Source organism: Acinonyx jubatus, chromosome X (genome assembly GCF_027475565.1).
Source record: "Acinonyx jubatus isolate Ajub_Pintada_27869175 chromosome X, VMU_Ajub_asm_v1.0, whole genome shotgun sequence".
In the NCBI taxonomy this organism is placed as follows: Eukaryota; Metazoa; Chordata; class Mammalia; order Carnivora; family Felidae; genus Acinonyx; species Acinonyx jubatus.
In genome coordinates, this window is record NC_069389.1 from 99,003,611 (window position 1) to 99,026,449 (window position 22,839).

The 22,839-nt window shown below is 40.5% G+C and overlaps 1 protein-coding gene across 2 annotated transcripts in view; it reads right to left on the reverse strand.

Annotated features, from left to right (window-relative positions):
* Positions 1–2,672: 2,672 nt before the first annotated feature.
* TENM1 (teneurin transmembrane protein 1) overlaps positions 2,673–22,839 on the reverse strand; it is a 779,729-nt gene continuing 759,562 nt past the window's right edge. For both annotated transcript variants that reach the window (XM_053201635.1, XM_027054328.2), the window contains 5 exons: positions 19,463–19,759; positions 12,555–12,942; positions 10,504–11,724; positions 9,554–9,696; positions 2,673–8,137 (listed from right to left, as the gene is read on the reverse strand). In XM_053201635.1, coding sequence (XP_053057610.1) covers positions 7,379–8,137; positions 9,554–9,696; positions 10,504–11,724; positions 12,555–12,942; positions 19,463–19,759 — 2,808 coding nt within the window. In that variant the 3' untranslated portion in view covers positions 2,673–7,378. The remainder of the gene's footprint in view (positions 8,138–9,553; positions 9,697–10,503; positions 11,725–12,554; positions 12,943–19,462; positions 19,760–22,839) is intronic.

Below are 22,839 nucleotides of genomic sequence, written 5' to 3' on the forward strand. Positions count from 1 at the left end.
AAACTGTGTCAGCAAGCCCACAAGAACATGACAGTTTATCAAATAGTCATTCATTTCCTCTGAAGTTTGTTCTTAAGAGATAAGGTCAGTAAGGGAGACAAGCTTAGGTAATAGTCAGTTTGGCAATTACAAGCAAGTAAGCTTTGTGGTAGTACATAGGTAGAATAAGTCTATAGAAGATGCTTCTGATTAAGACTTCTAGTGTAAATGAAGGGTTGGGTTTAAGATGTTATTTGCGGTAGAATGGATAGAGAATTAAAAATGTGAGAAAATAGTTTTAAAATCTGTTAAGGTTTAGACATCAGCTCACGTTTTATTTGATTCACTTTACTGAGTTCAGAATCCAAAGTCTATTAATAATAAAATCCAGATTTGCCCTTGAGCATCTCAAGGTTACAAGATGCCTAGTCTTCCTATGAGTGAGCTATAAATTCAACGTCATCCCCTATGGTTGTCCTTGCAGTAAATGGGATCCCATTATTTGAGGGTTTGCAGCTAGGTGTGAAGTTAAACTACCTAGTTTGGACACTTATGTAATTTGGGGTCATTGGCCAAACTTGTAGTAAAACGCTGAATTGTCACCATTAGGCCATTTGCCTCTTAAATAAATATTCTTATGTAGAAAGATACAAGAAAACTGATTGACTGGAGAGAGCCCATCAACATAAACTCGAGATCTGAATTTTTTTCAGCTCTGTCAGATTATTCGAGTGGTCTTAGGTAAGTCAGTCTGTTACCATTGTTGTGTTTGCCACGTTGGAAAAATGAAGTCTCGCTCACCTCCCAGGATTACTCAGGTACTAGAATTATATAAATTTAAGGTAGTAATATTACTAAACATTTAAATAGCATTGATATTCGAAGATCTCTAAGAGTGAGGGTGAATAGGGAAGGAATATGGAGAAATCTATCTCCTTTAATAATTGTCTCAATGTAGGAGCTCTTGCCTCTTTTTCTTTTTTTTTAAGTTTTTGTTCATTTATTTCGAGAGAGAGAAAGCACGAGAAAGGGAGGGGCAGAGAGGAAAGAGCAAGAATCCCAAGCAGGCTCTGCACTGTCAGCGTGGAGCCTGATGTAGGGCTCGGAGCCATGAACCATGAGATCATGACCTGAGCGTAGATCGAGTCGGGTGCTTAACCGACTGAGCCACCCAGGCATCCCTTGCCTCTTTCTTTTTGTACTCTGAGGGTGGGGTGGGATGGGTATTTAAAAAAAAATGACCAGGTGATACTAATATTCCCACCCTTCCACTGACACCATTGCTTTTTGCTGACTGGTTGTGTTGAAACAATAAGATTGTCTTCTCCGTGACTCTTTTCACTGTATCTGTGTACAGTAGTCCCCACCTCCCCCAGATGCGGGGGGACGCATTCCAAGACCCCCATGGATGCCCGAAACCATGAATAGTACCAAATCTTATGTGTACTATGTTTTTTCCTATATGTACATATATATCCGTGACAAAGTTTAATTCATAAATTAGGCACAGCGAGAGATTAGCAATAGCCAATAACAAATGAGAACAATTATAACAATATACTGACATGAAAGTTACATGAATGTGGTCTCTCTCTCAAAATTTCTTAGTGTACTGTACTCACTCTTCTTCTCGTGGTGATGTGAGATGAGAAAACGCCTATGTGATGAGATGAAGCGAGGGGAATGACATAGGCTTGTGATAATAGCGTTAGGCTACTATTGACCTTCTGACAGTATGTCAGGAGGAGGGTCTTCTGCTTCTGGACTGTAGGTTACCGCGGGTAGCTGAAAACTGTGGAAAGTGAAACCGTGGCTAAGGGAAGACCGCTAAGGGGCACCTGGGTACCTCAGTCAGTTAGGCATCTGACTTCGGCTCAGGTCATGACCTCCCATTTTGTGAGTTTGAGCTCCACATCGGGCTCTCTGTTGTCAGTGCACAGTCCCCTTCAGATCTTTTGTCTCTCTCTGTCCCTTCCTTGCTCGTGCTCGCTCTAGTTCAAAAAAAAAAAAAAAGGCATTTAAAAAAAGGCAGCAGGGCATCTGAGAGTGGTGTAAATTCCAGAATTCTAAGCAAGTTTTGGGAACAAGCAACTTGTTTAGACTACGGGTGTCCCATTACCACCAAGTTGAAATTTGCAAGATCTATCCGCCTTGCTTTCCCAGTGTCACTTGTAAATACCTTCTTGTGAAAAGTACCAAATGGCCATTGTAATGGCCCAGTATGTGAGAACTGTTTTTTTTGTTTTCTTTTTTTTCAGTCCCCCTCCACCCCGCCCCCGACTTTCTCCCCCATTCACTTTTTTGCCAATGCATCTGGGTGCCCGGCTCTCCTAGCTCTCCCCAACCCGTCTTGCAATTCTTTATTTTCTTTCCATTGCTCAGAAAGGCATCAACAGGAGAAAGAAACCGTTTTCAAAGTAATAGCCTAGAGGCATTTAAACTTGCAACAGCTACTCTTCGTCTTCTTTTTTTCTTTTTTTATTAAATGGGCATTTGTGGCAGAGATCCTGTTTGTGTGAAAAATAAAAATGAAGAGACATCTGCTTAGGATTAGTGCCTTTCTGATTTCTGCACCTACATTTTCAAGATGATGCGGTTTTATTGTTCCCTGTTAGGGAGCTACTTTTCATATCTCAGGTGACCAGACATACTTGAGAATGCCGTTTGGCGCATGAATAACATGGGACACACCGTTCGTTTGCAATTTTATTTTTTAAAAATGAAATATTCAAAGTACTTTTTTCTTTCAAATATCGACACATAATGTTTAACTTTAAATATTTACAGCATGTTGTTGTGATGCTCTTGTAGAAAAATGCATGCTTCTGGCCTGAAAGCCAGAGCAAAATGCAAAAGACCATTTAACTGCAGCCAGAGAACATGAACCTGTACAGTATCCAGTCACTTTTCAGCACAGGAGTGAGAGCAGGAATACAAAATTGGGACCTATTGTTTCCTAGCAACACGGCTCAGGCCATTATAACACAATTTTCAGTATGATTAGAACCTCTAACTGTTGTTATATAGAAACTGAAAATCTTGGCATACACTGTAAACATCTTTACTTTTCATGAGAAAGTAAGCAGCTAAAAAGAATATTTTTCTGACGGTAAAGGCTATACTTCTCTTTTTCACCTTCTTTCTTACCGATGCTTTTGCCAGAAGAATAGTAAAGATTTAGACATTGTCATGATTCATACAAGTAAAATATTTTTCAAGGACACAATCTGATATACTAACATTTATTTAAGAGGTTAAAGTCCACCACTAAATCTAAGGAAAGATTTTTAACTGCCAAACACATTTCCTTTGACAAATAATGTAAGATGACAACTGCCAAGACAAAATCCACAGCAAGTTTAACTAACTATTTTCAGTTACTGTTTAGGAAGTAATTTCTTCTTACACACAGTAGTAGGTTTGGTCCTTAATAGCTTTCACATGAAGGACACACTGAAATAACAGTCACTATTTTGTGTTTGAATTCTTTTTTGTTGTTTGTTGTTTTCTGTTTTTTTGTTTTTGTTTTGCTTTTTTGTTTTTTTTGTGTTTTTTTATGTTTTTTGTGTTTTTTTTGTTTTTTTGTTTTGTTTTTTGTTTTTTTTCTTTCTTTCTTTTTTTTTTTTTTTCCCTTTTGCAGAATAAAGAACCTTACAGAAGGCTGTGGAAGAGCAGTCTGAAATCTGAAGTACCAGTCAGGTCAGCTGTGTGTATGTGAGTTCCTCCAAGAAAACAAGAATGTTGTATCTAGTCTGTAGCCCTCTGTCTTTCCACAAGCTATAATACACTCCAGTCTTTCCAAAAGTTTCTTTCAATACTTGATTACTGTACTTTTGTTTCCATTGCAATTGCCCTTACAGGAACATATCTTTATAAATGCAAAAACTTTGTCCTGACTCTCTCAGGTGATATTACAGTGGGGCCTGGACTGGTGAAAACTATATTTTAAAAGGAGGAAAGAAAAGAAAAAAGAGTAGGAACAACATGATAGGATGCTTGACATGGTGTTGATCGCAATGAAAAAGAAAAATCTTAGAAAAAGTATCATTCAATTTTATACCTATGTGGTTAGCATGTGAATTCCAAATTATACATCGTCAAGTTTTTATACATTTGGCTATGTGGTATATATATTATATTCTATATATATAGTCTCTATATTATAGATCTTCTAGATAAATTGACAGTAAAGGACACGCTTATTTTACACAGTGTTTTGCTGGGTTAAAAATAAAACATATGCCTATTTATGTGGAGAGTGTTTTGCTAGAAATTAGTTTATGAATTGGGCTTTATTTCCCTTTCCTTCAGGAGTCATGTTTCTAATCAATAATGATTAGAATGGCAACTAAAAATAAATGTATTTAAATGTCTGCTAAACTGAACTTTGCAGTTCATTTGGATCTCTAGACTGTAGTGCAAGAGTAAAAACAGAACAAAATAGAACAAATAAAATGGGCCTAACTAGGAAAAAGAAACAACCACAGAGTATTCCCTGCCTCCGGCCCAGAATGTTCTTCATGAGAGCCCAACTAGAGTGCCCTCATTCTAACTTGAATAGCGTGTGGCTGTCCAGTGTCAGCTGCCTGTGCCTGTGCTCTGGGTGTGAGAAATTCGTGTTTCTCTGTAAGATGCATTCACTTTCATCAGGGAATGCAAACAAAGTGTTCTTTCGCTAATTTAAACTTCAGAATTATAAATCAATGACGGCATTCTTTGTATTCAGCTGAACGATGTACCCCACGTCTCCACGTTCTTATTAAGAAATGCCAAAATGTTTCTCTTAGATTTACTGTGCATTAGCGCTAACCTTTTGGGTTTTTTTTTTTTTCCTCTTTCCTCCCACAAACTTCGGGAGAGGTAAAGAGAGTAATAATAGTTCAAGGCAGTATTAAAACCACAGCTATAAGTGATAAAAAGTGCATTTCCTGAATATAATACAAATGTAACTTTAAGAAACTAAAGGCACAAACTAAATAAATATGTATTACAAACTAGAAATGCACAGTTCAAGGTAATTACTATTAAGTAAAAGCCTCAAATATTTGTTTCTAATGGATATTTAAAGCAGTTTGAAAATGATACATCATCAGTGAATTGCAAAAAGTATAATAATCGCTTAAAATATAAGCAAAATAGACTCTAATATTGACATCTTGGATTAGTGATAAAATACATCATCACATTTATGAATGCACTCTCTATATACAGTTCACAAATTATTTTTCAATTGATTTAAAAGAACATCAGAGGTTCTAGGAACATAAGGTCCATTTTTAGGCTGGTGTGGAGGTATTCAAATTTCCAACAAGTTGGTTCATAATTTTAGAATCCCATCCTGCATAAACAGTATACCACTAACACAGGCCTGATTCAGAAAAAAAAATAATATGATTATAGTCTGGATTAGTAATCTCTTGAGCTGGTGTGCTTCCAATCAAAAAGAGAGAGGAGTTCATCATGAATTCTCTCTCGGTCTCTCCGTGTCTCTCAGAATACACACGTAAGAATGTGGTAACCCCAACCTGATGTTTTTGAAAATGAAATGTTTGGATACACCCTCCCCTACTGTCTGCGGGTCCTTGCCTTTTCCTCCCTCTACTTGGTGGAGTAAGGAGCCAGACTCTTTCCAAACCTTAACGTGAGCCCGGATTCTGACTTCGCATATTTTCAAAGGAAACTGTCATCACCAAGCAAGGCAATGACCCCACACTGCATTTAGGTAGCAGCTGGAAAGAATCCAAACTGTAACACTCCATCATAAATCCTCCTTCAGACATAGCAAATATCCAGACCCAGGGATGAAAGTGCTGAAGCTGGCTCAGGGGAATTTTCTGCAGGCCACATTGTGCTGTCATGTCTTTTCATTTGTGGTAACTTACAATTACGCAGCATTTTACAAACTGTCTCTTTGTCACTGGGCACAAATCTCCTAGCTCACCAAGGGGCTTCTTTTTGCTACAGGATTCATAAAGATTGAGGAACCGCAACTGATATTAACACTAATCCTGATCTTTTTCCAAAGTTTAAATGATCATGGAACAAAAATAACCCTTTCTGGAAAATAGTTATTTTCCTAGGCAGGACACATGATTAAATCAAAATAAACGGGTAAAGACAGAGAACTAAAATAACTCAAGTATCAATTGTTTTGGTAAAAAACAGTCTGCCTCTCTATAATCAGTTGAAATGTTTTCGAATGGAAAGGGTTCACTTAATTAAATTTCCTGACTATGGAGGGGAGATGTCCCATACAGAATTGTACATTTGAAAGATAAATCTAAGTGGTATGAATCAATGTGGCAGCAACTACTGTGATGTTCCCTTTGGTGCTTTCCTTTCGTCTTAGTACTAGGTCTATTTTTTTTTTTTAAAGGTTTTGGCTCTTCTGAATTTCTGCAGTAGTAGTGAATGTATTTATCAGCATCCCAGGCATGTATGCCTGCTAAATAAAACCTCTTGTTTTTTTTTTTTTCTGTACCAGAATCATTTGTAGTAAATTACCTTTCGTGTGCACAAAACCATTGGATTAGTGTATAAATATGGAATCACTAATGTGAAACTATGACCAAAACACACCCTATATATAGATGAGTAATTCCTACCCAGGTTAATAGAAGCTATGTTTACCTGACACCAATACAGCCAGACAATTTGGTGAAAAAATGGAGTCAAAACAGGTTGTGCAGGAGACGTTCCATTGGCCAGCTGCCTTGGTATCACGTACACATGAGCAAATAGTGGCATTTCAGTCTGTTACCACACCCACAGGGAAGCATGGTAGGCAGAATCCGGCCACCGCACGCCAAAACACAGCACAACAACATGGCATTTACTTTAACAAGCAAGGAGGAATAATCAGGGAGGAAGGGCAAATGGGTCGTGACTCTGGGAGATGGTGGCGGACGCCATTTTCCACTTGTTAAGTTTCCTATAACGGATCTGGAAAATGCGAAAGGGCCGGCAGTCTTTCGAAATGCAAGGTTCAGAACACTATCGCACCACATTTTCAGATAGCTCGCAAGTTCTGCCAACAGTTAAACGTGAAACTTTCGCGTCACAGTAGAGATACGTAGAACCTTGGGTTCTTTATACTTGAACTCATGTGCATGGTTCGACAAATTTAAAGTGGTGCTTTCTGGAAACTTTTTTTTTTTTAGCTGTTTTACTTGTGTTATTTTGAATACTGCCACACAAGAACTAAAAATCTCTCATTTCTTAAAGAGTTTAGACAAACAATATTAAAATACCATCTTCCGTCACATTGAAAGGCAGTTGGATATGTTTTTCCTCCATATTTACATATACAGAGTTCTGATCTAGAAAACCAATACAACAAACCATTTTATGTTTTAAAAACAGGCAGTCTTTGGTGACGCAAAGGCAGAGATGTTTTTTGTTACCTCCTGCCTATTTCACTCTGTCTCATAAAGTGAATATTGTTGGCGCTGTCAGAAAGTTCTAAATACTGCTCGACAGACAAAACAAAATACCCATCATAACCTTGTACCCTCCCAGTGCTCAAAAGCTGCTGCTTTTCCCCCTCTGTCCATGCCCGAATACCCTCCTCCCCTTCTTGCAGCCTTCTCTGTTCCTTAGTCCAGGCCTGGGCCACCGCGCGTTGTCTGGCAATCTCCAGCACGTGATTCTTCTCCTCTTCGACAGTTGTCCCATACCGGATGTTGAAGCACAGAGCCCCGTGCTGGAGCTGGATATCTGCAAACCGTCTAGTCCTCCCATTCAACACAGAGGTCATCTGGGACACAGTGACATTGACACCATTCTCTAGAATCCGCCTCCCCCCAGTGTTCCCGATGAGCACCAGGTCTTCCTCCAGAGACCCAAGCTTAATGAAGTAGTGAGTGTCCCTCCCCTCTATGGTAAAATGAAGGTTTTCCAGGTAATGAGCATTATTGAGAATGGCAGCAAGCCGCCTGCTATCTTCGTTGGCTACTCCTATAATATCGGCTGTTACTATGCCATCCTTGATGGCGAATTTTATACCTTTTCCAAAAACAGAAGGAACAGCAGCAAACCTCGGTTGCTTCCCTCCTTCAAGGCACCGTCCATCATTGTATCGGGGAGTCATAGGAAGTTGGTCCAGGGAAATGAAATTCCTGAGCTGTTTCTGGAGCTCACACTGAATACCTAGGATAGTCTAGGAGAGAAGAAAGGCACAGTGCAAAAATGCAGCACAGGGTCAGACACCTGTCATGCTTGGGGACTGTGGAAAGCACCTTCTTGCTTTATGGTGCTGGTGAGTGGGTTCAAAGCAAGATAAATTTGGACTCTCTTCATCAGAGATTTGGCAAAGACAAGACTAACGGGTTACTTGGCCACCTGGCTATATTTCTTGATGTCTTGGTGAGTTAAACCTAAGGAAATGTACTAGAACCTTGGAGCCAAAAGTCGCTTCAAGTTACATGGGGCCAGCTCCCCCAAAACAAAGACCTTTCGTTTTCACCAATGTAACTAATACGATCTGTTACCGTATGTGGTGTAATACATTAGCCACAGTGAGGAGCAGAGATGGCTTAAGGCATTATTCTTGGCTTTAAACAGATTATGACCTTATAAATAACCACAGCAAAGCAGCAAGAAGATCTTCTTATGAGGACTTCAAAACAAAACCAAAAACAACCCTTTCTATTGTGGACATTTTCAAACATACTAAGAAATAGAGAGAATGGTGAACCGCCAAGTGTCCATAACAGGGCTTCAGCAATTTTCAACATTTTTATTAACTTTTTAAAAAAGGATTTTTAATTACAAAAAGGACTTTTAATGATGTTTTAATTATAAAAATTACTTTTACATATTATATGTATTTAGGGATAAGCCTGTAGCACCCATTTAAAATTGCCTTTTCCTTATAATTTTTTACACTTAAATTTCAAGCCCTCCCACCCAAATATCAGTTTTATTCTGAAGTATTTTTTTTTTTTTTTGCAAAGAGACACTCTTCTATTTCTTTCAATTGAAAGGAAAAGTTACTTCATGTTTCCATTTGTTCCTCATCCTCTTGATGAAATGACCTGTTAAACCGTGACTAGTCTGGCATTCCTTTTTCCCAGAGACTTTACCCCTATACTCTTTATTACTTTCACTTCACTGATCTTATGTACTTTTTCTTGGTCAGAATAATTTCTGTTCTTCCCATGCTCTTAATGCACCACACCCTAAATTATTTTGCTGTTGGAAATCTGAAGATTTTACATCTGTCAGTGAACAGTTTTCTCTATACAGAGTCCATAATTGCCCTTGGTAGGCCGTTGCAGAATTTTAAAAGTTGACTTCCTCTTGTTTGTCTACTTCAGCAGGTCACCAAGTGCCATATTGGCCTTGTCTTTCCTAAAAGCTCCGATTCCCTGATCCTTTCCTCATGGAAGCTTTTTTCTGCCTCCTCATTAATCATGGACATTTTAGTGAATATTCAAGATGACTCAAAAATAAGGAAGGAAATATATGTTAATGCCATCTCGGGGTGTTGGATGCTCCTCTGGTTTTTTGTTTTGTTTGTTTGTTTGTTTGTTCGTTTTTTCAGATACATAGAGACGGTAAAAGTTTTACTAACCTTTCCGGGATCCCACTCTGGAGTTTTTGTCTGAAGCTGGAGAAGCTCATAAGTTAACTCCAAATTTTCTAATTCTGGTTTGGGGAATCCAGGTAGAACATTGTGTAGCTGGAAACCAAATAGCTCCAGCCAACTTCCAATGTCTGTGAGGCACAGAATAGAAAAGGAAAACAAATGATGAAGCCCATAGTTTACAACCTTTGTGGAAAGCTTGAATGATGCCTTCTCTGCCTTCAGTATGTTCAGCCAGTGGGAAGTTAGGGATAGAACTCCCCCTTCTATCACCTGCTCCAAAGCCTACGATCCACTCTCTACTGGGAAACCTTTTGATTTGTGGAGAATCACAGAGATGGGTTGGGTTTACAGCATTGAAACTCTTAAAAAAATTTTTTTTTTAAATTTATTTTTTGAGAGAGAGCGAGCGAGCAAGCAGGGGGGAGCAGAGAGAGACAAAGGGAGGGAGAGAAAGAATCCCAAGCAGGTTCCACACTGTCAGCATGGAGCCTAACGTGGGGTTTGAACTCACGAACTGTGAGATCATGGCCTGAGCCAAAACCAAGAGTCGGATGCTCAACCGACTGAGCCACCCAGGCGCCCCACATTGAATCTCTTAATGTGGTGGTGGCACTGAGGCCACACAGACCGTAATATTAGGTTTATTTGATGGAACATAATCCTGAAGTTTTTAAATGAAACCATTCATATAAGCTTTGAAGAGTGAAAACTACAAACAGCAAGCTTAAAAGGAAAGAAATGATGCACTGGGATGCAAAAGCATCGTGTTCTATGCCACCTGCACAGTTTTGCTTGCCCTAGAAAACTAAGGAAGAGAGTGACTGCATAATAACTTGTGGGCTAACTGGCAGGAAGAGGAAGCATATTTACAAAGGCACGGAGATTATGTGATAAACACCACCGAGTTATTTCAAGTTTAGTGTAAAGCTTTGTACCTGTGGTATACTTTGCAACATCTTGAATTTTGCCAACTGGGTAGTTATTTTCAAAGGAGTAGAGGTTGAATGGTTTAGGAAGGAGGTTCAACTGTTTCCATATGTGATGATTAGGCGTTGTCCACCTACCAGCAACAACATCATAATCCCTTTGCCCCAGGTGCACTAATTTAGTAAGCAAATCATAGAGTCCTCCATGAAAACCAATGATGACCTGAAAGTCAGGGTAAGTATCATGGTAGATATCTCCATAAGGCGTGTACAAGATCTCTTTTATCACCTGACCTCGGCTGCTGAACACGGCCAGTGGCGTGCCTGTATTATCACAGGCTACGTAATATTCTTCACCACTGCTTAGCTCCATGGCAATGAGGTGACCTTGGAGATCGTAATACAGGGATGTGATCTCTGAACTCGTGTGGTTGTACAAATGAGTAATTCTTATGGGATTGGCAAGGTCTGCATAAAAGAACTGAAGGTGCTGCCCTAGGCTGGACTTACTGGCGACACGTCGCCCGAGCCCATCGTAGTAATACTGCACAGTCCAGCCAGAAGCCTTATTGTAGGCTTTCTGCAGCAGACCATTAGAATTATATTCAAATATGTCATTTCCCCTCTGCCGCAGAAAGCCATCTTCATCCATTTTATACTGAATTTCTCCTAGTCTGGTGATGCGGTCTCGGAGGTCATATCGGAGAGGAGTAAGACGAGCACTATTCCCGTGGCTTAAGAGGTTGATATTTCCATTCAGGTCATAACTGTAACGCCACTGGGTTTTGTCATTTACGGAAACAGTCTGCAGCTGCCCGTCAGCATCGTATTCGTAGAAGTATCTTGTTATGTTGGCATCCACTCCCACTCTTATATCACATATCACCATACGCCCCATATTATCATACTGAATAGTCATCCAGTAGGCAATTGCCTTTAGGATTTCGTATTGGACTTCGATAACTTGTCCGCTGGCGCTGAAGATCTTGGTATGCTTCATCACCGTAGTAGTTATGACCTGATTTAAATCGTAATTAATTACACTGAATTTTCCAAACTGCTCTGTTCTACCAGAAACATCAACATATCGGTACAGATCTATGGGCAAAGGGGTTTCATTGATCACAGCTTGCATGCTGGTGACGCGGAAGTTGTTGTAGCTGTAGTCAAACCGAGCATTCACCAGACCTTCTTCACTGAACCTGAAGATCTGGCGTCCAATAAGAGGTCCTGAGGAATCAAAATAAAAATAATGAGAACAGAGCTAGATGCGTAATGGTGAACAATCAGAAAGGTCTCGTGTTATTTTCCTTAGCAGCAATGCTTTTACGTTCGAAATAAGATATTAGAGGTTGACCTCTGATACCGAAAGCGTATCATCTCATAGATACGTACTCACAGTTGTGGTCATTAAATATGAAAAAATACTGTATGTTATAGAATGATTTAACTATAGGACCTATGTAAGCAATAACCCATCCGGTAGCTTGGGGTGAGGAAATTGATATTATAAACACGCTTTCTTGTTATAATCACTGACAAGAATGCTTTTAATTCATTTAACCCGTGCTACAAAATCAGCAGGTCAGATTTCCACGAAGCCCAGCATTAAAGTAACTGAATTTGGCATTTTCCAAGCTCAAGGGATGAAACAGATTCAAAAGTTCTGACTTTTGAACATATTTTGCCATCAGCTGAGGCTTATAGAGGTCACATGGGGCTTGAGCTCGTTTCAGTGAGGCTCAAATCTTGCAGCTGCACCTTTGGGATGATTTGGTGGTGAGCTACAAATGAGCACACAGACTAGGTTCTCTGATCTCAACGTTTCTGAGAGCCAAGACAGGGACAAAGAGATGTGTGGTGGTTTCCTAAGGGATCACCTTTCATGCAGTCTATAGCAGGTTTTTAATTTTCAAAGGAAGATAATTTAATAACTAAAGGGAACACGTGTTGGATTGAATGTCTGCAGGATAATGATTCTATTTCACACTGTGGCCGGCAAAAATTTCATAAGAAAATACTGGTACGGTTGTACACATCCCCACCGTTTCACAACAAACCTGTTTGCCTATATCTGATTGTGCAAATGAAGCCGTCATGCATCAGGTGTATTGTCTTAATCACTCCAGAAGACTCTTCATAGGTTAATGTGACCTGAGTGGTATCATAGAGAATCTCAGACAGCCTTGCTTGCTTGGTGTATTTGTATAACACTCTGCGCCCTGTTCCCAGATGCAGGGTCTGTAGCAGTCGGCCATCTCGACTGTAGTCTTGGATGAAAGAGGTGCTACTGTCTGGTGGGGTGTAGATGTTCCGGTAGTAGCCCACTGAAAGCATGGTTTGTAAGCTGTGGCGCACCATACTAGGCATGGTGACCGAGAGCAGACAGTCTGATTGGTCATACTCAAAGATGTAACGCCTCTGGCTATGTAAGAGAAGCATCACAGACTGAAACGAGACAAAGGCGAAATAGTGTATTATGTACCACTGAAGTTGAGGAGAAGAAACGCATTCATCCATTCAACACAGATTTATCGAGCACTTACTACGTGCCAGGCACCGTGGTGGACCCTAGTGGATGCAGTAGTGGGCAGTCACGGTGTCTAACCTTATGGAGCTTACAGTTTAAGGGAGGAGGAAGACAAGCAACCAAGCAACTGCAATATAGTGTGAAACGTGTTATGACAGAGGAAGGACAGGGTGCCTAGCAGAGGAAGAATAGCTAACCCAGACTTAAGAGGTGAGGAAAGGCTTCCTGGAGGAAGTGACTTCCGAGTCGAGACCTAAAGAATGGCCAAGGCTTGGCCGGGTGAAGGAAAGGAAACGGGGGGGGGGGCGGCGCAGGGTAGGGAGAGAGTGCCCCTGACAAGAGCACAGCATTGTGAGGGGCTGGATAAGAGAGATGGCTTTTCAGAGGATGAGAGCAATTTCATGTGGCCAGAGCGTGGGTGTGTTGGAGGGGAGGGGATGGTGACTGGCAAGAGACAAGGCCAGTTAAGTAGGCTGGGTCCAGATTATGCTGGGCTTTCTAAGCCATGCTAGAGACCGGACTTAAACATGTTGGCCACAGGGAACCACTGAAAGCAAGTCAAAGGGCGGGGTGCTGGCAGAGCTGGGAGAAGCAATCGGTCAATATTCCAGAAAGGTTACTGTTTGCGGAGAAGCATCCACGTGGCGATGGACTGGAGGGAGGTAAATGGAGGGTGAGGCATGCCACATGTGGAGTTATGGTCACCAAAAAAGTATTCATTGACTTCACATAGTCGTAAATGTCTTCCTCAAAAGTTGTACGCAAAATGTTATTATTACTGCTTTGCAATTTGTGTTTTAGTTGGTTTTTTATTTGAGTACCGTTGACATTTTTTCAAAATTTTATTTTTAAGTAATCTCTACGTCCAACGTGGGGCTCGAACTTACAACCTTGAGATCAAGAGTCGCATGTTCTACTGACTGAGCCTGCCGGGAGCCCCTATAGTTGACGTTTTAAAAATATTGGACTGTAGTTGACAAGCAATTCATATTTTAAACTATATTAGGGGAACATGCCATTAGAAGTGAAGAATTCTCTGGATATACAACCCCTTTCCTCCAAACTGATCCGTATTTCAGAAACAGTTATTTGTTGTAATACTCGCATGTAATTAGGTATTTCACTGATATTGGTTTTACCTTATTTTAACTTTAAATACAAACATAGAAGGAGCACTGTTTTTACAGGGGACTCAATCCTATTTCTAACTGAAAAGCATTTAAATCTCATCTTTTAATAAAAGTTAAAAAAACTCTCAGCCCCGGAGATTCTCATGTAACACTCTAAGGACGCTTTTCCCTTCCCTTTTTGAAAATTACCTTATCAAGCAAAAGGATTTAGTTGAGCTTTATTTTCTGAAGTTTGTGTTATGTAAATGATAGGTATCTTTTCATTTTCTAAACATAAATTACATTAATATTTATGAATACAAATTGCATAAGCACACATAATGTACACTTAAACCTTCTAAACATGAAACTAGATTCTAATATTAAATGTATTTCTTGAAACTGCATATCCTCCCTGCCCTTCTGAGAATTATTGATTTGGAATCGCATGTCAGGACCGTGAAGTCAAAGTCAGCAGTTATTTTCTCCTTTGTTCATCCTGTTTTTCCCCACCAAGTACTCTGCCTCGCGGGTACAGAGCTGCGTGAGGAAACCCTGTCACCTCATCACCTGTGGACAACATGCAGCTCCAAAACAGAGGCACTCCCACTGAACAGAGAGGCAGGAGACTTGGCTTTTCTGTGTGGGCATGAGGACACGAAGGGAGAACCACGTCCTTGACCGAGGCAGAACCCACAGACCCTGGGGGCAGCTGGCGGAAGATGCCTTTGCATTACCCTATGCTCCCAGTCCGATTTCTTAGCTCCTTTCCACTCTGTTCTGTCAGTTTGCCATGAGCAAATGACATCTGTCACCTGCGATGCAGGCCAGGGACAATCACCATATGGCTCCCATGCATTATCTCGTACCAGCCTGCCTGGGCCATGCCTTTCCCAGTCGCTGTATGCGTCCTGCCAAACATTTGTAGCACATCGCCACTGTCCCCCCCCCCCCCACTCCCGTCTCATCCACTGTGCTGCAGTGAACCACTGCCTGACCCCGTTCCTAGGTGGTGCTGATGCCGTGCTCTCTCAAAAGCTCCCCGGTCTGTTTTAAAGCTTTCTGCCAGTGGCGAGAATGCGGATGATGCGATTAGAAATCTCGTGAATGTAACTGTGGTGTTGCCAGAATACCATTTAGCTCTCACTTGGCTGCCTTTTCACTTTGGGTGGGCATTATTATCAGTTTGTTCAATAACAATGCCTATGAGTCCATCCAGTGCCCACAGTGCTGCTACGGCGGGATAAAAGGCCATTTCTTAGGAGTGCAAACAATAGAGTGGGAGACTTTGTATTTTTTTAATTGGTTGTGGGATCCTAAAAGAGAGCATTGTAAAGAAGAAAGAAAGAACAAGCACGGATATTCATTTGAACGAGACTAGATAGAAATGAGAGATGGTAGAAATTTGTAAAGCTAAAGCACTTGAACAACCACCAGATGGCAGTGTGGGGCCACCTGGAAGCTCAAGCTACGTACAGTGTATTGTATCCCCCGAGGCAGCCTTTGGAAATTTCAGCCCCAAAGAGGCAATTTTGTGTAAATGTATCAGGCTAAAGCATCTTATTAAATGATTATAAAATATCTTTAAATGCATTTTAAAAATGAAGTCCTTAAGAACAATTTTAGGAAACCGAAAGATTTACATTTACTGTAATACAAAATTTTAGCCCCACAAGTCTTCAAAATATAATTAACTCAGAGAAGTCTCATAAATCAAGATAGAGAATTAATGACCACATAGAGAAAATTTAAGAAACAATAATTGATTTTTTTAATAGAGAAGAGCTCCTTTAAGCAACCGCAGCTATTACCCAAATTATTTTTCTTCTAATGGCTTGGAGACCATTGTGCATGAAAATGATACATGTATCTTTCACCTGCTCTAGAGGAAGTCATGTAATTTGGACAAAATTTCTGCACATTAAGGTGAACTATCTGCTGTTGTTTTGAATATAACATGGTATAGGGATGGCAAGCAAATTTACAGAGATAACACCAGATGGATTTTGAGATATAAAATGAGGTCTACGTTTTCAAGCTTGAGAATCCTTACTTTAAAAAAAATTTTTTTTAATGTTTTTATTTATTTTTGAGACACAGAGAGACAGAACATGAGCAGGGGAGCGGCAGAGAGAGAGGGAGACACAGAATCGGAAGCAGGCTCCGGGCTCCGAGCTGTCAGCACAGAGCCCAACGCGGGGCTCGAACTCACGGACTGCGAGATCGTGACCTGGCTGAAGTCGGACGCTTTAACCGACTGCGCCACCCAGGCGCCCCGAGAATCCTTACTTTAAAATATACTATGAGAGCCAGTGTCTTTGTGTTTGCTCTGCCCCACACGTAGTGAAAGAACGTGCCAGCAAAGGCCATGTCACAGAGGACAGAAAAGAGCACAAGAAGACACAGAACCTCATCACTTCACTGGAAAAGCTACATGGAAGTTGGACTTTGGTAAAATTCAATATGCTTCCCCCCCTTTTCTTCTTTCTAGCATCACAATTTGAAAAATGCTTTAATTTTCTTTTTTTCTTCCTTCATTTTCCTTCCTCCTTTCCTTCCTTGTTTGAATTTACCTACCAGGAGCAGCAAGTAAGTGGCGTTTGTTCTGGACTGAAAAATAAATGCTATAATGCAAATGGAAATGGAAAGAAACTAACTTTTATTGAAAGATGTCCTGGGTGCTTTATATTAAGTTATTTCACTTAATCATCACATCTATTCATTGAGTGCATTATTATTGCTGGTAATTATAATGTTAATAAACTCCATCTCATGATACATGATTTTTTGGAAAGTAAAGAGCCATTCCAAAATTGTGGGCTTTGCACGTTCTGAGTTTTGCATAATAGGATTGCTGAAGTCAGGAGCTACTTTTTAATTAGAGAACAAATTAAACGTGAACTCAAGAAAGGGACAAAAGTCAACTAAAAGGCACGCGTGATTTGGGCTTGTCTCGCTGGTCAGTAAACTAGTCTCTGGAAGTCACTAGGGCTTCTCTTGATACATGACACATCAGTCAGGTCTTATTTCTGTCCACTGCAGGATACAGTTGGGGTTTTTTGTTTTGCTTTTAAAGAGTTATTGCCAACTAAGTTTCTGTAGCAAAGAGAACTTACGTGAAATTTACTTCACGTGATTCTTTGCTGAGGAAAGTTCGATGAAATAATCAGCTAATTCAGAAAAGAGAAACAATAAAATCACTTCCTTGGTGTCAAAGAGGCTACACTCAGGGCTAAACATTAGGTTTTCAATAGGCTTTTTCGTTTTTGTACAGACAGCATAAAGGAAAAGTCTTAGAGACTCAGACGCAACTGTCCACAGGCAGTTGGAGCTCAGTGTGCAAACTGCGTGCTAATGAAGCTGGGGTTAGGAGTTCAAACCCATGCGGCTCCTAGGGAGTGTTGGCTACTTCACTAGCCACATGTGCGACCTGCGGAGGGGTCAGTGCAAACGCATCCTCATTCCTTGAAAAACAAATCAGCTTATAATCTAATGATCAGGGGCATCTTTTCAAAAAAATTTACAATATGTTTATTTATTTTTGAGAGACAGAGAGAGAGACAGACAGAGAAAGCGAGAGAGAGACAAAGGAAGAACAAGCGGGGGTGGGGGGGCAGATAGAAGGAGAGACACAATCCCAAGCAGGCTCCACGCTGTCAGCGTAGAGCCCCATGTGGGGCTCAGACCCAAGAACCGCGAGATCATGACCTGAGCCGAGATTAAGAGTTGAACGCTTAACTGACTGAGCCACCCAGGCAACCCTGGCATCTTTTTTTCATATGAAGGTCGCTACATGCGTCTCCCATGCAATGGATTTAATTTTGTACCATGTTTAGCGCTTCATAGGACATGAGCCATAGGATTTTGCAAATCATTCTTGTTACCAAAATTCAAGAGGAAAGACCTACTCTATAAGATTCAGATGTTCCCAGCATAGAGTACAGATGATAGATTTGATCTATTTCTTCAGCAGACAAGGGGTGGATATAGCAGAGGACTCCCTTCTTTACCCTGACTCCCAAGTAGAATTCTGTTTTATCTGCTAGGCATTTGCAATTTGGCAAATTCTCTAGCAACTGCTTCTGGGAAGTAGTTACAGTTTTATGGTGACATACAACCATTGGCACGCTTTTTTCCCCTCAAAACTTTGGGGAGTGTATCAGAAAGGCTTGGCATTGGGGTGCCTGGGTGCTTCAGTCAGTTAAGTGTCCGACTTCGGCTCAGGTCATGATCTCACGGTTCATGGGTTCGAGCCCTGCGTCAGGCTCTGTGCTGACAGCTCAGAGCCTGGAGCCTGCTTCCGATTCTGTGTCTCCCTCTCTCTCTGCTCCTCCCCTGATTGCACTCTGTCTCTCTCTCTCTCTCTCAAAAGTAAATAAACATTAAAAAACTAGAGAGAAAGGCTTGGCATTATTTGGTGCAAATAGCGAAAATCTGTCATGTGAGCTATGAGTTCCTATGACTTCTGTAAGAACTTTTAGGGGTTAACTTGCTGTGGTTATCCTTAAATCCTCAAGGGAAAGCATTTTTCAATTTTCCCAGAAATTAATTCAGGACTGATGAATCCAGTTGAACGGATAGATTTGGGAAACAAGAGACACCATCTTAGCACATCAGAAATTGAGATGGAGGGATAGAAATCAATTTCCCTTACTGTTCTCTGCTGCTGATGTGGCCAGAAACCATTTTGCTATGTGGTGGCTGTCTGATAAATGGTTCCGGTGGTGGGATTAAAATCATTGTCTATGTCTGCCAGACGGGAGGCCCCGGGCTCCCGTTACAGGTGCTGCTGGAGACTCACTGTACACAAAGGACTGTCACCAATAAGGCCCCACTGCCACCATTTGCTCAGACTGATTACTTGTGAAAATTAGTCCTGAAATGTATACTACTAAAACTTCACCGATTATCCTAACAAAATCCGAATTCCTGATCCTCTGTGTAAGAGGCTCTTCTCCAGAGCTGAGACACATTAACACACAATTTTATAATTTTCCACTTATTTTACCTCAGTGTGAGCTTTCATAATAATGAAGATACCTTTTCAAGAGCAGTAGCAAATACGCTCAAATAAGGAGAAAGCTAAGCCATTATCCTGACTTCAGTTTGAAAGAGTACCTGGCAGAGTGTGCAGTTGGGGAAAGTTTTCAGCTGAAAAACAGCTTCTCCGTATACATTCATTTTGTTGTTGTTGTTACTTGAACAGAGCCGAACAGCGAGAACAGACTTTTTTCTCCTGTACGTCTCCTCGCCAAGATCGGTAACTAGGACCATTTGCAATATTCTCATTCAGAAACTCAGAAGTAGTTTCTTGTCCTTACATACTTACCTTTTCCAAGTAGGTATAGCTCCAAATTTTCCCATCAGCCCAAGTTCTTGAAATTATTTTTCCACTCTGGTCATATTCCATTTTTTCATTCCACGTCCCTCTTTGAATGAATGTCACCAACCCCGAAGGTGAATATGTGATGTTCACTTCATTGTATCTGCTTACGGGAGACCACAGAATAGGTCGTCCCGTCTGGTCGTAAAGAATTCGAAGGGTGAATTTCCGGTGGTCATCGTAGATCTTTCCCGTGCGAGTTATGTGATCAAAATCTATGGACAGCAGGTTTCGGTTATGGGCCTACAAAACAGATATAAGATACCTTTTAAGCACTGCTTCAGTTCGTCTCATCAACTGCGTTCACAATCGTGCAGCCAACACCTTAAATCCACCTGGAGCGAAAGACCAAAGAAGATGTTGGCGGTGGGGAGGAGGGAAGGCCAGATACGGGAGGTTTTCAGGCAAAGCACGGTAAACCAGGGTATGGTTTTTATGCAGATTTAAGTCCTCACCTTTTCCACTGTAAGAGTTTCTAAAGATTTAGGGCCATCCTCCTCTTCCTGGTACAGAGAGGGAGACGCCCTTACACATGGAGATTTCCCTGATAAACAGCAAATGCCTCTTCCAAAAGGGGAACTTCTACTCGGGTTTCAGAGCTTCTCCTGTATCTGCTGTTTCTTAAAATCAGTCCACAATAATCTTTATGCCAAAAAGGCATATTTTAGCGTGGCAAATTCTGCTGTCCTTCAAATGAAAAAGGAGAGACTTTGACAAGTGTCCGCAGCAGTGACCCAGGACTCAGGAGCCATTTAATTCGCTGCTTGCCTGTACACCAAGTCATTTCTTGTATCAGGGGCTTAGTTTTCTTATCTGTGAAATGGGAGTGATATTACCACTGTATTATAAGACTACATATACAGATACCTGGAGAAATGTAAAAATATTATTAGTGATTGTTATTTTAAAAATATAATTACTTTTTTTCATTTAGGTTAGGCTTTTGCATGGGCCGTGTGTCAGATTCCAAGGTGACTGTAGTTTGGTGTACTAGATTTATATCTGTAGGAATTGCAGTGTGATCTGGAACAGCATGTTAAATATCTGGCTAATGAGGAAAGGAGAGAAACCGACAATAGGGCTTGACTACATTAATCATAGTTGAACGAAGCTGATTCACTCACTACTCAGCTAAACTCTATGTTCATTTTTAACTTCTGTGGACAAGGATCCCTTTAAATACCTTAAAGCTATGTACTGTGCCCCCAGAAAAATGCACGTACACACAAACAGGAATGTTTTACACGAAATCTCAAGAGGGGCTCTGAAACCCAGTCGTGAAGCCTCTACAAGTCTCAAGAGTCCAATTTTCAAATCTCGGTTCAGAATGAGATTTTTAAAAATTTTTTTACTTAAAAATTTTTCTTTTCATTCTTTGAGATATAATTGACATACAACATTAGTTTCAGGCGTACAGCACGACTCAGTATTTGTATATATTGTGAAGTGATCACCAGAATAAGTCTCATCAGCATTCATCTCCACACAGTTACACATTTTTTTGTCTTGTGATGCCAACTTTTAAGATGTACTCTCTCAGCCGCTTTCAAATGTATGACACAGTCCTATTAACTGTAGTCACCATGTTGTGCGTTACATCCCCAGGACTTATCTATTTTATAACTGGAAGTTTATACTTTTGATCACCTTCACCCATTTCCCTTCCTGTCCCCCACCCCCTGTCCCACAACCACCAATTTATTCTCTGTATCTGAGTTCAGGTGTTTTTAGGATTCCACGTGGAAGTCGGATCCAAAGACAGTTCTTATCTTAGTGGCCAGATAACTGTGAAAGGGAGGAGAATATGCCACCCAAAACGTGCCACTTTGGCACGCGTATCATTTTGAGCTGAGGTCAGTGAAGACCCAGCAGGTTTAAGAAAAACTTTGATCCCTTCCTTAACTACCTAAAAGAATTCAGTTAGATAGGAGGCCTGGTTCAGGAACAGAGCTATTACCCGAGATTACTTTTTATCGGAATGACCTATCTGTATGGCAGGACCAACGTGTAATTACTAAACATCTGCTCTTATTCTCCTCCTCATCCTGTGAATTACCCTCCTCCCTGCCCTGGAGCCCCAGGCACCCTCTCTCATCTCTTAGTTCAGGATGGTCTAGAAGCCTCATATTGCTTGTCTTTGAGCCTCTTGTGTTTTTGTGGGGTTTCCATAAGTGCAAAATTAAATTGGTTTTCCTCTTATTAATCTGTCTCACGTGAATTTTATTAGACCAACCAAAGAATCTAGAAAGGAAGAAGGGAACAATTTCCCGCCCCTACAACTGCAAAGCCAACATTCGCATTTCTAAGTCCTGTGTTCCCTTGCTCACTTTGGTTTTCAAAATAATTTCCTCAAACCCCACGCTCCATCATAAAAGTGGTATTTTTTTTTCATTGCAGAAACACTGGAAAATATAGAAATAGAAAAAGAAAGTAATTACCTGTCATCTCACCCTCATGCTAATCACTGCTAATACTTTGCTACATTCCATCCATCTCACTTTCTTGAATAATCTGTGTATATACTGAAAAATACAACTAAGGTTGTACTTGAAAGTTCTATGTCCTACTTTTTTAGCTAATGTTTTATTATGAGTATTCCTCATATTATTGAATATTGTTAAAATGTGAATTTTAACGGTTGCCTAGTGTCTTCTTACATGATAATTATTTATCCTTTTTCCTATTGTTAGAAATTTTTAGAGTTTTTACTTTTTGTTATTCTTTCATATTTAATATTTTGTTGAACATTTTTGTAAATAAGTATTTACTTAGTACAGAATTCAATAGGTGTGAAATGAGAACATATTAAAGACTCGTAATGCGGGGTGCCTGGTTGGCTCAGTCAGTTAAATGTCTGACTTCAGCTCAGGTCATGATCTCGCAGTTCACGAGTTCAAGTCCCGCATGGGGCCCTGTGATGACAGCTCAGCCTGGAGCCTGCTTCGGATTCTGTCTCCCTCTCTCTCTGTTTCTCTCCCACTCGAACTCTGTCTCTCTCTCTCAAAAATAAATAAACATTAAAAAAAGTTAAAAAAAATTTGCTAAGTAGTGAGGTTGAGTCTTTTTTTAATTTTATTGGCCACATGTATGTCTTCTATGAATTGTCTATTCATGACGTTTGTCCTTTTACTACTGGGGTGTGGCATTTTGCTTTAAAACGTCTCTTTTGGTTCAGTTTCTTCATCAGTCAGCTGGGGCTAATGATATTTGCCTTTAATTTTGAGCTTCTGCAAACAAACAAACAAACAAAATTAGGACCTAGCAAATGTTCCATGCCATGAATTCTATCCAGAAGACTAGAGATGAGATCCCTAAATTATTTG